Source organism: Gastrolobium bilobum, unplaced genomic scaffold, assembly GCF_033153095.1.
Source record: "Gastrolobium bilobum isolate Gb01-03AN ecotype WA unplaced genomic scaffold, APGP_CSIRO_Gbil_v1 utg5188, whole genome shotgun sequence".
NCBI lineage: Eukaryota > Viridiplantae > Streptophyta > Magnoliopsida > Fabales > Fabaceae > Gastrolobium > Gastrolobium bilobum.
Genome location: NW_026899969.1, coordinates 239474 through 257610, shown reverse-complemented (window position 1 = coordinate 257610; position 18137 = coordinate 239474). Strand labels below are relative to the sequence as shown.

Sequence of the window (18137 nt, the reverse complement as noted above, 5' to 3'; positions counted from 1 at the left end):
ACCTATAACGATGTTGACTTTCTGGTATAGCCCAATTTATTAATTTTTATGTGAGGTGGTTGTTGAAATTATAAAATAAAAATCGAGACTATATTTATACAAATGATACATAATAATGATGCCAGGTGGCTAGTTTAATTGTAAAGCACGTATGGCTTGAATGCTTGAATAATCATGGTGGACACGAAGGCATTACTATGATAGAATTCATTGAGCCCAAAACATTTGGTGGAATTTAATTAAGAAAGCGATAACTTATATTTGGCTGCGATGCTATTTATGTGAGACCCAAAAGTTAGTTGCAAATTGGAAATGTTAGAAAAGAAAAGAAAAAAATATATTTACATTAGATTATGAAGAAATGATTACCAACATCAGATGGCGTGAACAGAGAAAGCTCGGTTAATTAAGCGTATTGATCAATGTTGTAAAATTCGACTTTCTATGTAAAAAACGAAAAGAAAAGGATGATAGAAACGTAAAATGTAAAATGACACGAACCGTAAAATTTTTATATTCTACTACATAAGGTCAAGATATAAAATTATATATATGCATGTAAAAAAAATCACACAATAAACATATGTGTTGAGTTACTTATCTATCTAAAAAGGAAAATGATTTTTCATAACCAAGTATCAAAATTATAAACAGTGATAATTAATAAGTAATGGATAACCAATCTGTTATAACTGCTTCATACACTCTGCAAATTTTGGATCATCGTTCATCAGGATATAATTTCACTTCTTTTAATGTACACAATGATCCAAAAACACAAAACGATCCCCATAGCATAACTTATAATAGAATTGCAGCTTTATAAGACATAATTATAAAAAATATATATCTAAACAAAAAGATATTAAGATACTGTGAATTTGATTTGGGAAAAATGAAAATTAAGTTTTTTAAAAAAGAAAAATTTGTAAATCTTTTTTTTATTAAATTTTTAGTTTTAAGTAAAAAGGGTAAAAATGTAAGTTTTTATCGTTTTTACGCGGCGTTTCTACTAATTTTCACCAACGATCGTTTTTACTTAAATTTTAACATGTACCACTCTAGTAAAAACGTAACTTTTTACATTTTTATACTAATTTTTGACAACAATGGTGTGGACTTTAAACTGACTTCAAAATTTATACATATTAACTTTATAAAAAGTTTTCGCCTTCAACGCCTATTTATATTATGAGAGTTTAGTCTTTTATTTATCTGAAAATATTTAACAAAAAAATTACGAAGAATTGGTTATAGAAATAAATGAGTTTGAAATTTTTATTCATGATTGACAATACTAAATAAATAAAAAAAGGAATTTCGAAAAATATTTTGTTTGATTGAAATAAAATAAAAACAATTTATAATTTTTTATTTGTCACTTCACAAAAAATGAAATATTATTTCATTTGTCCTTCTAAAAAATTAATGTGATATTAATGTTTTTAAATTTATTTTGGTTTTAATAAGTGAGAGAGAAGATTAATAACATGATAATCATAGTTAAAATATTTCAATAAAAAGTAATTCAACTAAATATAATTATTTATGCTTTTGATTGGGATTAATTTTTTTTAATTATTAAAATATTGTATAACCGTTTCAAATAATAATCGAAAAGGGTATAAAATTTACTTCAAAACTTTAAAATTAATGTAATATAAATTTTAAATTCATAAACATTGTATCTTTTAGTAAAAGATGAATGTGCTTTCTTGCATTTATTGACAAATATGGGAGCATTTTCATATACATTACCAAAAAAACCTAAGCAAAATGAACAAGTTATCTTGAGAGAATGGCTTTCTACTTCACCACTTGTCAGGAAAAAAAATTGTAGTACTCGGAGGAGTACTTAAAATGCACTCCATGAGCCACACCTCTCATTTCCTCCTCTCCATTAAACCATTATATATTTAGCAAAGCATAACTAACAACGCTTGCTGATATTTGAAGCAAAAAGGCAAAGGCAAAGGCAAGTTATTAAAAATAACCACCAACTAATGATGAATGAAAATTACTTCATATATGCATGTATAATGAATATTTGGAGTCATCACTCAGGAGGACACACCCAAGCAGGGGAAAAGCCTACTATAACTGCTCCGTTTTCCTTTACTCTGTCATCATGTGACAGAATTGACGATGTTAAAAACATCTAATTATGATGACAAAAAAGAAAACTACCGTCATAATGTGCATAGGCTTTCTGTTTATTCTATTCATAACTGGGCAGCATTGACAAATCACTTGATCAATAAGGGGGGGCAGCAGGAAGTCTTTGAAACCTTGTTTGAGATTGGAGGCTGGCATGGCACTGCAACTAAGAAATCAGAAAAGCATAAAACTTCAACTCCAGAAGACTAGAAGCTGAGAAGACAAGACAAGAAAGATTTCTCTGGTTGATACTCTACATTCCCTTGGAAAGATTTTAAGGCTTTAAGCTATAACCTTTCTTCGAAGTTTGTATCTAATCTAACCATCCTGTATATGCTGTATTAGTTCAATGAATGAATGTGCTGCTATCTTGTTCATGTCTTACGCAGCTATCTCATCTTTCCCAGCATAGATTCAAAGAAGTATCATTCTCATCCTGAGTCCAGAATTTAAATTGAAAACTTGGTTCCTTCTATCCTTCATTACACTTGAAGCCTGTATATGTCACATTACTGTTACTGCTACCATTACCATTACCATTACTAACATCATTTGTTGTTTCCTCTTTTTCAAAACCTGCACCTCCACTACTAGAACCTGCACCATTACCATTCCCACTTCTAGAACCTTCCACTTTGCGATACACACGCCGAGAAGGTCTTGATACTGAACTGTCTTGGGGATAATCTCTACTTCTGCGCTTCTCCTTTCTGTCTAGATATCCAAAAGCAAAAGCCTCCAGCACTTTTGTTGTGGGTGGCCGGTTTCTTGTGCTCTGCCTTCGGGTGTGCATGTCAGGCTGATGGTCAGAGTGATCAACAGTTGTGATGTTTGTTCCTACATGGAGCTCATCTGATTCCTTGCTTGTGTTATTTTGCTGTATCTCAGTCACTTCATTTACCATTGGTTCATCAGCTTCAACCTCTGGTGAAACAGGTAAGTTAAGGTCAATCATAGTCCGTGGCTGAGGTTTCTCATGTTGATCCTTACTGCCCGAAGAACTAGTGTCAGGAAGAGCTTCTCCACTGATGATTGAGCTGTGATTTGACAGAGGATCAGCTAACGTCTTGTTCTCCTGGGTTGGAAAACCAGATAACGAGTTATTCTTCTGGGGTGAAAGAATCTCACAATATTTCGAATTGCAAGGATAGTAACTGGCCTTCTCTTGTTTCACTCCGGGAGCCACAAAGTTATCAATTACATTCTCACTGGATTTTGAATTATCTAGGTCCAGAAAGAAACTGGCCTCCTCTTGTTTTACCCTGGGAACCACAAAGAAATTAGAAGTGTTGCTGTTTTTCTTTGCACGGCTACAGGCAGTTAATCTCCTCCGTCTTTTTGTAACAGGAACTAGATCATTTTTGTTATCAGATACCATTCTCTGGAGTGATTGAACATTCATACCATCTCTTCTCCTCAAGAAGTCTGTCTCCTGGTCCTTGCAGGCAGCAGATAGACTAGTAGAACACATGCTGCTCCTTGGAAGCTCCTCTTTTGAAGGGTTGTTTCCTAAACCATTCAAGTCTGAAGAGACACCCTTGCCAATGTTAACTTCACTGGCATTAGTAATATCATTCTTCCCGCTATCAAAGCATATGGTGTTCACAGACTCAGATTCATTTCTTTGCTCCTCTGAAGTAGTCTCATCATCCGAATCATTTTCAAAAGAAGATGCTCTTAAGACTCCAAATGGTAAGCTTCTAAGTTCTCTCACCTTTTTCATCTTTTCACTGGCCAGACTTGTGTCCACAACAGTAAATTTCATAACATCTGTACTGCGATTTGGAGTTTTGACCTTGAGATAGCAATGGCGTGGCTGATCAGGGGAATTTTCCCGGGCCAGTTTTGTCTCTTTTGTCCACCCATTTCCTTCCTTGCTTGTGCAATCATTATCTGCAACTGTCTCAAGCTCAATTAGCTCAGGATCTGAAGCAACTTTACCCAGGACATCACTAACGGAATCAAAGTAGTGATTCCCCTTAACTAGTTTCCTTGAAAACTTTTTAACTCCAGGGACAAGGAACACCAGAGGATGCTTAGAAGCAACAGCATAATTATAACTACCCGGCTGCTCAGAGTGCCAACCTCTGGCAAGTAAACGAGGCCAAACAGCTTCCCAAAAGAGATCACTTGTTCGAGCTTTACTTAGTCTGAAATCACCTGTCAGAAAGCTTATTATTTCTGCTGGTGTAAGCATTGAGCATGCTTTGCCAACTGGCATTTCTGGGCGAAGAGGATGTGCGTGATTGGACTTCGTAGAATCTACACTCAGACCTGTAAGATCTTCTTTCCCTTTACCAACTCCTACTCCCTCAACAAGAGCTTTCAGCCCAACTGAGGCCTTTAAAGCTAAAACATAATCTTCTAGAGGCATTTTCCCCTCTGCAAATGTCTTGGACACCTACCAAGTAATTGAATTTTAATATAGTTATAACACATTCCAATTTCCAAGTGAATAAAAAGGCAGCAGACCTGATAATATGGTTTTGATCTGCATAACTATTGAGGTCCATGATGCAAAGACTTTACAATTTTAAGATAAAATGGTGACACATTCAGATTTTCAAATTAGAATGAAAATGACTGTTACACTGAACTTTTTCATTACGATATAGAAACAAAACTCAAATAGGTGTGGCTGTGAATTCTCCTTAATTTGAGTACTACGAATTATTTCGAAAGAAAGTATGGCCATGAAACTCTAATCCACCCTCAACCAAATGTCATCATAACTTTCAGAAGTGGTGTTTATTCAAGAAAGAACAGTTGACACCTATAAATTCTGGCATTTTCAAAAGTTTCTTTTTGTTCTATATATGGTTGGGACTAGGGAGGGAGGAGAGATGGCCTTTTTCCCAGCCAATTACGGGGAATGAAGGGTCTATAGATCCAATCCATGACAGTGGAGCAATGATGATATTAAAATGGCATAAACTTTGGAAGAATTTAAGTCAGTACCTCAAGTAATTTATTGTGGCATTCCTCTGATATATTGGGCAGTAAACGAGACAAAAGCTCTTGTTGCCTTGGTCCTGTGAATATTTTTTGCCCATAAATGCATTTTCTGCTTCTCATTTTCCTACATCCAGACCATCTTTTGTATTTGTCTGACTTATAAAATTTCCCATAATAGAATGACAGTATATCCCCCGTCTTCTTATTGCCAACAAATCTTTTCACTTGAACAAGGTTCTTCCCGAATATATACAAGCCAAGGATGAAACTGGCCTCTTCAATTTCATTCCAGGTGCCACTTGCAGACCCAGGAACCAGACAACGGCCTTTATGCTCCTCATGCATCCTAATCTTTGTTTCATGCTGCACATTGGAATTTTCTGATCCTCCCAATTCTATTCTATTGACCAACGTATTGTCAATGGCCTCAAGTTTAGGATTCGGTTTATCATAGTCCAGACCATTCTGGATCTCTTTGTTACATTCTAGTTTTGAAGATTCAAGTTTATTGGCAACTCCAATTGACTTGGATGCATCTTCCAGTGGATTCTTCTTATTGTACTCTACTTCATCCTTAATCCAAGTTATTGGTATGGGTAATCCTACTCGAAACTTATGGAGAGCACTAGCAGTGCTTTCTGCCTTATGTGGATTCCTTTGAAACCAGTAATCGTCAGATTCTGTAATTAAAGATGGAATTTCAACTTGGTACTGCTCACCCACCCTAGGAAATATGTCTGGATCACCAAAAACATCATAAACATCAGGACTTTCTGGAGAAAGTGATTCTTCATCTGCTTGCTCATCAATACAATTCATAAGGTCATTAACTTGCCCTGCATCCACCTGTCCAACAATTTGAAGACATTTAAAGAAAACATTAAGAAAGTGATGATGTTTTTGTAATGAACTGACGACAGAAAGAAAGTAACATTACGGCCTATATGTCAATTTCAACCCAAAAGCTTAAGCTATTAGGCGACGGTCACATTAACACTTTTATACTATATCTCTCCAACACTACCCTCACGCAAGAGTCCTATGATAAGAAACTTCATAATATTTAATTATTTATGGGACATAGAGAATTGAACTTGTGACCACTTGTTCCGTCACAAAGAATCACTTCAACTCAAAAGCTTAAGCTATTAAGTGAAGGTCGCGTTAATGATTTTATATTATATCTCTAGCAAAAACATCAATTGCATGAAAAGGTGATGGTTCAACACTTTCCTAAGTAAATGCTATTAAATTAACCAAAATCAAAGAGCTTCAATCGTACTGAAACTTTTCACTTAACCTTTACCAAGGAGTCAGCCAGAGCCAAACCAGTGAACCACTTCACTACTTAACCTAAACTATACGCTAACACATCATACTAATTCACCAGTGAGATTTGCTAGCCTTGTTAGTGGTGTGCATAGATAAAATGTTTCAGAAGCATTAGGATAATAACATCCTGATACGATTTATATAAAAATTATATTCCTAATTCTAATAGTCACAAGTTCCAATCGGCAAAATTAATGGAGTAATTTAAAGTAATAAGAAAAAAAAAATTAGAAATTTGTAGAAATTAAAAAAATAAAATAAAATCATTCTCATAAATCTTATGACGGATATAAACATTATTTAATTTAGCCAAAAATAAATAAAGAAAGAAAGCATACTTGCATAAGTACAAAAATCCCAGAATAACAGCATTTAGGAATAAAAACTCGAACAAACTAAGCTGAAGCAGATTCTCCAAGTTTATACCAACGAAACCAACTAACAAGAACAAACTTTGCCAAATAAAAAAAGTTCATAATAAGGAGTTGATATATTTATTTATGGGAGGAAGCAGGCAACACAAAAGGGAGGGGAGAGCACCGGCTGCAAACTGAGAACAAGGTAATAAACCAGATCCATTTCCTGAAACGAGAGTAACCCAACATCCAAAGTTGAAAACTTTAAACAAATGCATGACAACCCATCAAGCACATTACTCTCAAATGTCAAAGCCGAAACAGAACTCAAACAAGGAAGAACAGGAAAAGAAAAAAAGAACACGAGATGAATATATATATATATATATATATATATATATATATATATATATATATATATGTATGGATTAAACAACAACAAATAAATAAAAGAACCAAGAAACTGACAAGCACAGGCACAGGTTTCCCAGTGAGAATTCCAATATATGATCCAAGAAAATTCAACTTATTTACTACGAGAACAAGCAAAACACAAGAGAGAGAAAGAGAGAGGTTGCGGAAGCGAAAGAAAATAAAAGAAACGAAAATAATAATAAATTTTATTTTATTTTGGCAGTATTACCTCCATGGAAGAAGAAGAACCCGGTGAGACCCACATGAAGAAGCGAAGCTGTGAAAATGGGTCGTGTAGGTTATATACCGATTGGCAAGTAGCAGATTGAAAATAAAGAAAACGTGAAGAAAGCATGGTTTTTGATGAAGAAAGCAACACATATAGTTATATCTATAATATTTTATATATAATATACAAAGTTGTGCATACATAAAGAAAGAAAGAGATAGAGAGAGAGAGAGAGAGAAAAAAAAAAAAAGGGAGAGTAGTGATACCTGCGTTAAGAAAGATGAAGTTTCATGGCTACAAAGGTTGAATTGGAGGAGACTGTGCTGAGGAAGAGGCACAAAAGAAAAATTATGATGGAAACCGAAGTCGTTCTCATGTTCCCTTAGCGCTCTCTCTCTCTCTCTTGCTGATATATAGAGAAAGAAAGACATTGAAATAAATAAATAAATAATAATATAATATAATATAAATTTAATGTATGAGTTTAGAGAGAGAAGGAAAGGGTTCTCGTTTGTCCAGCCAGAGAAGTATATCCACACGCGCGTTTGGCGCGTCGATAACTTCAGTGACACGTGGCTTTGAAGATTCCAATCATACTATAGGGAGAGAGAGAGAGAGAGTATATTGCTGCGTGAATTGCTTTTCCTTGAGTTGAGTGAACTACGCTCTTGAGTTAGAGAGATTTTCTGCTACAATATAGCTTTGATCCGCATTGCCATTTCTACTCATAATTATTAGGATAAATACTTTTTTGTTCCTGAAAATTTTATGATATCCGATTTAATCCGTAGTAAATAAAAAGGTTTATCGTGGTTCTTAAGAAATTCAAAATGGATCTGTTTTAGTCCTTTTAAGGACTAGTATGAGTTTTTTTTGAATTTGTGAGGTATCACAATTTCAACTAAATGAGTCCATTTTGAATTTCTTAAGGATCACGATGAACCTTTTTATTTGCTAGGGACTAAAGCGGGGATCGTGAAATTTGTTGAGGACCAAAAAAGTATTTATTCTAATTATTAATGAAATTTGTTTTTGGTAATAATTATTAATGTTACATACTCATACTAATTAATTTAATTTTAACCTATCAATTGTATCTCACAATTTTATCCTTGACTTTTTTTTAAATCTATCCATAACTTATGTCGAACTTAAATTTTTGAATTCCAAGTCATGTTTAATATTCAAATTGAGAACGAGATCTAAAAAATAGTTGAAATGCTTGAAGAGGTTGCATTGCCATAAAGATGAGAGTAAAAGTGATTAAAGCAACACCGTAAACAAAGTGTAAATAAAACAGAGGGCAGAGTGTGTGTGTGTGTTGTAGTGGTAGAACAACATGTGTACAGTATAACGTGAGCTATTCATATCGCTTACATGTAGCGCGTTTACGTAGCCATCTCATTCCATTCAGAACTTCTCTCTACTAAAGGAAACTCATAAATAAACACCATAATCTCTCTAGTAATTACAATTTTTTTACATCCTTACATATTAATACGTTAGTTATTAAATTTAATAATATACAAACTAATACCTTTATTTCAAAAATTTAATAATATATGTAATAATATTAAATTAAAATTATAGAAAAATGAGATTTTATTTTATTAAAGATTACAATTCCTGTAAGTTTATTTTTTTTAAATTCTGTTTAGAGATTTGAAATTTTAATATATTTTTACTTTGTCAATTTAAAAATATGATTATTCCTTTGGGATTTATATTTTTTTGGTACTAAAACACATTCTCTCTTTTCTCTCAATAATTGATTTCAATCTCTGCAGTGAGAGATCGTTATTTTTCTGACCGCAAAAGTCACATGGTCGAACGAGTCTTCCGAACTCCTTTACTATAAAGAAGTAAAGGACAGACATATCCTTAAAAGTTTATTAAAAATGGCTAATTTATATAAGTTATTTATAAGAGTAAATATTATTTTGAGTCCCTAACAAAAAAATACGATCCTCACTTTAGTCCCTTACAAAAAAATATTAGTTCACTAACAAATTCAAAGTGGACCCATTTTAGTCCTTTTGAGGGACTAATATATGGGTCTTTTTTAAATTTGTGAGGGACAACAATTTCAACTAAATGGGTCTATTTTGAATTTTGTTAGGGACCTCGAGACTATTTTTTTTTTTGTAAGGGACTAAATTAGGGACCGTGTTTTTTGTCAGGGACCAAAAATGATATTTACTCTATTTATAATTTAACTAGTAATTTTTTATAGTTTAAAATAGATAATTACTCCCTATATTTGTACTCCCAATAGTTTTTATTATTATTATATATAAGTTGTTAACTTGTTATATTTATACTTATTTAGATTTTAGTCATTATGAAGGCATTAATATCTACATTTTTTTTATTGATTTGAGTTTTATTTTCTAGAAAAAAAATTCATTTAAGTTATTTGACTATACTTTTTGTGAAAGATTACTTCTTTTAATATTTAAATATCAAAGCATTGGTCCTGAAAAACTGAAGTATAAATGAGTAAAACTATAAATATAGATATTTGAAAAATAATAATTGTTTGAAATTCAGAAGTGAATGAAAGTATATTATCTACTAATAGTGAGAAATGACGTTCAAACAAGGGGAAACTAGGACTAATTATTTGTATTATCTTATTTTTTATAAGTTTAATGCTTCATATATATAGATCGTGGATCATATTATTATATGTCAAAATGTGAAAAATTATATTGGAAAATGCTGTTGTGTGCCCGAGCTGTTATGAGCCATTAGATGATTGTTGTTTCTTGAGATATGAGCAATTTTGCTTTAAGAATTTTTTTTTTAACTGCAAGCAGTTTTTTTAATCATCCGAGAAACGAACGGGATGCATGTGGAGTTTTCGATTATGATGTTTGATGACAAGAAAAACAGATTTTGGAATGCAATATATATTCAGTACAATGATTGAAATACTATAGCATGGTATTAGCAACTTCTCCAATAATTTTGTTCTTTATTTATTTTGATTTGCATTGGTTTGATTTATATATTTGGAATTGGCATGGCTAAAATGTGCCCGGTATTTTGTTACCTCATAATTTTGAATATTGATATGAACTATGAAGCAATTAAACTGTTTGCGTTTATGATGGTGAAGAAGTAGGTTTTTTAATGGAGGGGAGAGACAAGTCATAGCCCATTATCGTTCAAAAATAAAAATAAAAATAAAAATGTACGATCAAGACAGAGACAGGCCCACTCCACTCATTGGTAGGTATCGAAAGCCTCGAAGGGTTCATGTCATTGCCTGCATTCATCCACTGCACCTATTTCCTTCACTTAGAAAGAAAAAACAAAGAATTTTATGTTTATTATTTTACATAACATAATTTTACTTTTCTATACATATATTAAAGATGTGAGATTTACATATTTTTCTTTTTCTTTCATCATTTTACTTTCTCTCTCTTCATTATTGTGTGAGTTTGAAACTACCCTTATATTATATCACATAACATTAATAAAACCCAAAAACAAAATATTAAGATTATATGGTTGATGGTTAAATCAAAATATTAAGAAACCTTATTTATTTACGATTCAACGATAAAGATGCTGACTTTTTATTATTTTTCTTTTTTATTATTTTTCTTTTGGGAAAATAGTAAGTGGCATACTTTGTCTTTGTTTACACAACAGTTATTATACATGTGCATTCGGGACTGTATCTGATGTTAGTTGAGAAACTAGGTTGTTATTTTTTATTTTTTTTTGTTGGATAACTAGGTTGTTATTAATATCCAAAAAAAAAAACTAGGTTGTTATTAAAATTCAAATAGAACCAATATTTATTTTATATAATAAGATTATCTTAGAGAAATTAATAATATTATTGAATTATCAAATGCATCATTATATTAAAAAGTAATTAATTACAATATGAGGTATATTTTTATCTGTAAAATGTTATTATGTATATATTGTAATGCGAGTCTAGAGGGAGTCTATGGCGGAGCACCACCACTAATTAAATAAGCTAAGCTAATCACACTAAGTGTTTTTGATACTATGTCACAACTCAAAATCTTAAAACATTGGGTTCATGGGTCACCTTATTTATATACACTTAGTCTATTACCAACCAATGTAGTACTCATCATACTTGAATAATTCAATAATCTCCCCCTCAAATGTGAAATTCACTATTGGTATGCTTTTCCTCAACAGAGTATCCCAGGTAGGGGTATAAATGGGCTAGGCCGGCCTACAGGGGCCTACGACCTAGCCTATATTAGGTCATACTTGGCCTATTATAAGTAATAAAATAGAATAGGCCTAGGCTTTTAAAAAAACCTATTTAAAAAACAGGTCATAGACTTTTTTGTACATATTGGGCCTATAAGCCTACAGGCCGGCCTATATCATATTATTTATTTAAAATATAATAAATAAAATTATTATTTAATAATTTTGAATAACAAAATAATATTATTTTAGATATTCATTTAATTGTTGAATGTTTAATAGGCTTAAACAGGCTAACAGACCTAGGGCAAGACTTTTATTTTTTGAATATAGGGTCAGACTTGTAATTTGGAGTCTACACATGCTAATAGGCCAGACCATACCCAGTAATTTTTACACAGGCTTGGCCTATTTAAGCCAAAACCTAGCTTAGTCCTGCCCATTTACACCCCTAATCTCAGGGCTAAGTACTCAATCCGCCTCCTAGCCAATCACCAGACTAGATCGAGCTCAATCAAGCTCTGATATCACTGTCAGGCGGGTCCAAAATGATCCCATAGCAGGGGACCATCACCAATGGGCTAAGCTAGCCCAATCACACTAAGTGTTTCAGACACCATGTCACAACCTAGAACCTTAAGGCATTGGGTTCATAGTCTCTTCACTTTATACACTTCACTTAATCCATTATCAACCAATATGGACTCATCACACTTGAATAACCCAACATATATTAGTTAATTCTATAGAAAAATGATAAAATGACAAAAAAAATAAAGTCAAATCTAATTTTAATCATGTTAATATCTATGTAAAACAATAAACAGTTAGCAATTATAATTATGACATTTCCTAATTTGTAAGTGTGAGTTTACAATATTGGGTACGTGTAGTGTTGATATTCATAATGAATTCCAAAGTTATATATAAGGGATTAAAGTTTCTGCTGTTACTTTTGATAAATAAGAGTGTCTGCAGTTCAATCAAACGACACCGTTTTCGTCCTTTTTTAAAATCAAATTGCTTACGGTGCAACCCCTCCGTCGTTCGCCTGCCTTCTCTGTTCTTTTTGTTTCTTCTTTCATAAATGATGGTCATCTTCGTCTCTCTCGTATGTGAATTTATTCATATTTGAATTCCAGTTCTTGAAGATGGAGGTGGCAAAAACCCAACAGAATTATTATGAAAACTTGAGGATGAGGTGGATGGTGTTCTGAAATGTGAGATTTGGATGTTTATTAGGGCTAGAAATTTATTTCGTGAATGTTTTTTCAGTTATTTGGATGGTGTTCTGAAACTTGAAGACCAGCTTTTGGGCTTTGCTTTGGTCCCAATTTCACAAGTTGTTGGCAAAGGAAAGAACTTGAATTCAAGTATGGATAAATTCACGAGACGAAGATGACCATCGTTTATGAAAGAAGAATAAAAAAGAACAGAGAAGGCATGCGATGAATATGGAAGAGTTGCACAGTAAGTTAGTCAGTAAGCAATTTGATTTTTAAAAAATGACCAAAACGGGGTCGTTTGATTGAACTGCCGACACTCTTATCAAAAGTAACAGCAGAAACTTTAATCCCTATATATAATAATGTAAAAGGATATTTTTTTTAGTGAATTTTAAAATCAAATACAATAATATAAAATATAAATATAATTTTGTCTATATAATTAACATTAGTATGCTTTTTCCTTTAGACTACGGCTATAAGCACTTTTATTACCAAAACAATTGTGCAAACAATTGTTTGAACAATTGTTTACGTAAATCTGACGCGTGGATTCTTAAAGTGACAATTTTTATATTTTAATTTGTGTCATTAAAAGTAAAGTTTATCTGCAAACATAATTTATTTTTATTATTTGGAAACTTCTGCAAACATTTTAATTTATTTTTACTGGTATCAACCACCATTAGATATAACCATGACATCGCTTTAACAAAGAAGATAGAAAAACTAAGCATAATAAAGAGTTAAACCATTAACTTTAATATTCAACTTTTGAAGAGAGAATTATAACCTCAACATTGACAATATTAGAAATTTAGAAAACAAGCACAGCTGCACAGGGTATATATAATTTAAAAATTAATCAAGAAAATTCATTTTCCATCTTCATCACCCACTTCGTGTAAGAAGAATATTTAAGTTTTAATATTATCGGGGAATTTTTCTTCTTCTTCATTTCCAATCATTTCCCTTTACTAAAATATCCAAACAGGGGTCATTTTCCCATTTCCTTACCCTGTGTCCACGTGGGAGACTTGAGCCTAGAATTCTCCGCATTTTCTAAGTTTTGAAGACATGTTCTTACCAAACTCTTTATCAATCTGAGATTGTACACGAGTGACACGCATGTACAAATTTTGGGATGATCATAAGATGTTCGATTTGTTTGTACATTAAATCCAGTTGATGTTTGCGTCTTCATCCGCCAGTAGTGCACACCATAGACGAAGTAAAATGAGAGAAATTGGTTGAAAATTTAGTACAGGGAAAAGTTAAAAACCCATGTGGCCTTCGTTTAAATTACTTATCACCTTGCGAAAAAGGTATTTATCATAATTTAATAGATTATAAAGAAAAAACTTTATAAAATTATTGAAATTTTATGCTGAAATTGTAAAAAAAGGACTCATTTGAATGGTTATGTGCATTGAGTTTAAATAAAAGAACAATGTTTTTTTTTTCTTTTTATATAAGTTGTTAAATTTTAGGTTCCTAAGTTTCTGAATGTTTGGGCATCACTGATTAGAAAAAAACTTAGAGGCATTTTTTATTCTAAAGTAAACATTTGGTATTATTAAAGTTTTACCTTTTTTTAATCATTTACCCCATGTAATTTTTTCCACCCAAGTATGTTCTTAAAATCTTTATAAACTTGGTTAATTTGTACATTTTGCCCTTCTTAGGGAAAAAAAAAACTTTAGCTAATTTTTTTGTCTTACTGTGTTCCTTGGTTTCAGTTTGCCCAAACCATTTGGGGTCTGGACACTAAGGAGGAGTTTGCAAGGAGAGATATTTTTTTTACCAGAATTTTCTTTTTTTTGGGAATAGGATGGAAAATTCTTTTTTCCATATAAGTTATGAAAAGGTATTTGGTAGGCCAACTTTTTTTTTCGGAAAAGAGTTAATTTTACTGATGCAATGTTTGGTTGATTGTAAAATATTGATGGAAATCTGAACCGAAATAACAAAATTATCCATTTTTACACATCTGTTGATATATTGTATAAGGACATTTTTGTCTCATAATGTGAATGCGTTTCTCAGTTGGTGAGAAAAAAATAATACCATGGGTGGGATAAGATTATTTTTCCTATGTGTAGTTAAAATCGAAAATGATGGGAAAAAAGGTATCCTGTGATTTTTTTACTTTTACTTATACCAAACATGGTAAAATAAATTTTCCCACCCCATTTTCCCATCATTTCGAAAAGAATCCCCATGCCAAACAACCTTTAGGGGTGGGTTTGGTTTGTGTATTCCAATGAGATAGCTAGGCATCAGTAAGTGTCATTCCTTCTTGACCACTTTTGGTTCATGGTTTTCGAAAATTTTACAAGCAAACCAATTTACCCATCCATTATCAATTGTGAGAAAAAACAGACGAGAAACACGGATGAAAAATGCCACTTACAATATGGTATTTGTAAGTTGACCGGGTAAAGTGATAGAAGAAAATGAGAGACGTGACTGATATACCTTTTCTAACCTAATCTCATCAGATTGTACATCTATGTCAAAGTTACTTTTGTCAATTTTTTCAAAATTTAAAAAGAGTTACTTTTGTCATTTTATACCACTTTTCCATCAAATTTTACCCTCAACCAAACACGGACTTACAAAACTCTAATCAATTTATTCGATAATATTTCGTCCAACCAAACAATTTTTTTTCAACTTTACCAACAAACTTTCTCACAATTTCTCCGATAATTATATTTACCTGGTAAAAAAAAATTCTCCTCTATCAAACGCCCCCCTAAAGAATAAGTAGAATACAGGACCATAAAGAAGCTTGAATTGCAATCCATGGAGGTTGGTACTCCCAAGTTCCCAACTGGATAGTTCTATGGATTTGTGATTAAAGCATTAGCATAACAGTTGGAAAATTCAATCAAACCCAAAGTTATCATCACGGTTAGTTATCCCATAAATGCAAGTACGACAACATGGCTGTTAATTTCCAACCATGTTAGGTATCCCATGCATGCAAGAACAACAACACGGCTGTTGATTTTCTGTACATGTTAGGTATCCCATCCAATATTGTAAAACTAGGGTCTCTTGGAAAAATTGTATCTCAAAGTTGAAGTGTTTGTACATTTTGAACTTAATCTCTTTTGATCTTTGAACTCTATCTTTTAATCCCCAAGATCCGTGTTTACCAAACAAGATAAGTAATTGGACATGAGAAATGAAATCCTCAAAATTAAAAGAGTGATCTCAACTGCAAAAGCTACAAAGTTTGTTAACAAAAATCCTCAACTGCAAAATGAGCTAAAAGTATCATCACAAGTCAGTTACTCATAACTCAACTTTAACTAATCTATTGGAACATTAACCAAGAGTCCAAATCAAATTAGTCTTTCTGTTGAGTCCAGATCTTCACAGTTTTGTCATTGCCAAGAGCACCGGAAGCAATCATGTTCTCTGTAGGGTGACATGACACAGACACAACGGTATCGGAATGACCTTCCAGTTTCTGCATTAATTTCCGTGTCTGCAGCTCCCACAAGTATATACAATTATCTTCTGAGCCGCCAACAACATATTTCCCATTCGTTATAGAAAAAGTGGATGAAATGCAGTATTTTGAATTAACATGACCGGTATAAGTCTTCAGAAACTTCCCAGTTGAATAGTTCCAAAGTCTCTGCAGGGAAATGAAAATTCCCATGTAAGTCAATAACATGGAAGACTAGACTAACACATAGAATGGTGAAGCATGAAAAAAAAAAATTAATTCTTGCAGCCAATTGAGCTACAAAATCGACTAGTCAACAACTGAGAAGAAGAAAAAAACTATCAAATTAGCCGTATGCCATTAAACGAAAAAAAAAAAAAAAAAAAAAAACATAATATTGCACAAATTAGAGTCCATTAGAGAAACTTAACATGAAAAAGCAATTCATTTTGCTTTTTCATATTTACACAGCAAAAGATCCCAAAATCCAGGTAGAATTTTCCAAGACTAATGAGTAAGAATTTTATAATGAAACACACGAGTACATTAACTATTCAAAGATCACATCATCCCCGCTTCTTAAATCCATAATATCACAAGTTCTGCCATTTTTCACGGGTTTAGCGAGACAGGAACACTACAAGACCATGTAATTGCTTAGTTCAGTCCAAGAACAAATGGTTAGTTACTGAAAAATCTAGAAGATTGAGCTAAAAATTTAAAATTGAAATAGAAGTAGCTTCTTAAATTTCAAGGGTAAACACAATTGTTCTTCAAATTAAAGAGACCCTAGCCAACTAGGAAAAACAACAACTCTAGGTTCTAGGAAAATGACAACAGAGGAATGACATTATTCAGTATTTGGATTATGTTAACAGTGTGTGCTTATAAAAAACAAAAGAGAGAGAGAGAGAGAATTGAATTACCAGAGTGTTGTCCAAGGTTCCAACGAGAATAAACTTGCCATTAGGGGAAAATTTAACAAAGGAAACAGGAGGGTTCTCATCATCGATCAGAGTCTTCATACAATGGCCAGTGGAAGCATCCCAAATCCTGCAGAGACCATCGTAACTGCTAGACACGATGAGTGAACCGTCGCGATTGAAATCAACGGCGGTGACGGGGTCGGAGTGAGCGGGTAGGACCTTGAGGCACTTCCCCGACTTAACATCCCAAACCCTAACGGTCTCGTCGAAGGAACCGGATACGATGATGTTGGACTGTGGATTGAAGTTGACGCAGAACACGTAATTGGTGTGACCCTGAAGTGTCTTTATCGGCGAACCCGTCGGCACGTCCCACAGCCGGAGAGTCTTGTCGTCCGACGCCGACACGAGGAAGCGGGAGTCCGAGGAGAAGGCAAGATCCGACACGCCCTGCTCGTGGCCCTCGTACTCCTGCATAGGCGACAGCGTTAGGCTGTCGGAATCGGAGTCGGAGTTGGTGAAGGCGTAGGTGCGGAGGGTCTTGTCGGCGGAGGAGGAGGCGAGGAGGCGGCCGTTGGAGGAGAATTTGACGGCGGAGAGGGCGCGCTTGTGGCCGCTTAGGGTTTGGGAAAGTGTGTAGGGCTTGAACGAATCGGAATCCAATGGCTCCGTCGACATTTTTTTTCTCTCTTGTGGGTTTTCTACTGAACTTCAATTCAAGTGCGAAGCAACAGCAGACAAAAGTATTGGAACACCATGGATTAGTGGTTACGATTTATTAAACATTTGTTTCATCTGCCTCCCCATGCCACAAAATTAATTAACTGGGAATGGATATATGAAAGATTCTTTATTGTTTATGATAGATAT

General features: G+C 33.3%; 2 protein-coding genes across 2 annotated transcripts; both read right to left on the bottom strand.

Moving 5' to 3' along the window:
- Nucleotides 1-2047: 2047 nt before the first annotated feature.
- On the bottom strand, nt 2048-7830 carry LOC133294547 (uncharacterized). The gene is made up of 4 exons (XM_061493235.1): nt 7710-7830; nt 7444-7491; nt 5116-5958; nt 2048-4558 (listed from the first exon to the last, which is right to left on the bottom strand). Exons 2-4 carry the CDS (start codon nt 7477-7479, stop codon nt 2630-2632), a joined length of 2808 nt encoding a protein of 935 aa, XP_061349219.1. The 5' UTR covers nt 7480-7491; nt 7710-7830; the 3' UTR covers nt 2048-2629.
- Nucleotides 7831-16065: 8235 nt separating this feature from the next.
- Nucleotides 16066-18079, bottom strand: LOC133294513 (COMPASS-like H3K4 histone methylase component WDR5A). Its single transcript, XM_061493196.1, has 2 exons — nt 17268-18079; nt 16066-16530 (listed from the first exon to the last, which is right to left on the bottom strand). Exons 1-2 carry the CDS (start codon nt 17943-17945, stop codon nt 16237-16239), a joined length of 972 nt encoding a protein of 323 aa, XP_061349180.1. The 5' UTR covers nt 17946-18079; the 3' UTR covers nt 16066-16236.
- Nucleotides 18080-18137: the final 58 nt, after the last annotated feature.

Excerpts from the sequence above, each read along its gene's own strand:
- LOC133294547 (XM_061493235.1), bottom strand. The coding sequence starts at position 7,479 with ATGTGGGTCTCACCGGGTTCTTCTTCTTCCATGGAG. Across the intron at positions 5,959-7,443 it reads GTTCTTCTTCTTCCATGGAG|GTGGATGCAGGGCAAGTTAA; the intron begins GTAATACTGCCA and ends ATTGTTGGACAG. Across the intron at positions 4,559-5,115 it reads GCCACAATAAATTACTTGAG|GTGTCCAAGACATTTGCAGA; the intron begins GTACTGACTTAA and ends ATTACTTGGTAG.
- LOC133294513 (XM_061493196.1), bottom strand. The coding sequence starts at position 17,945 with ATGTCGACGGAGCCATTGGATTCCGATTCGTTCAAGCCCTACACACTT. Across the intron at positions 16,531-17,267 it reads GAACCTTGGACAACACTCTG|AGACTTTGGAACTATTCAAC; the intron begins GTAATTCAATTC and ends ATTTCCCTGCAG.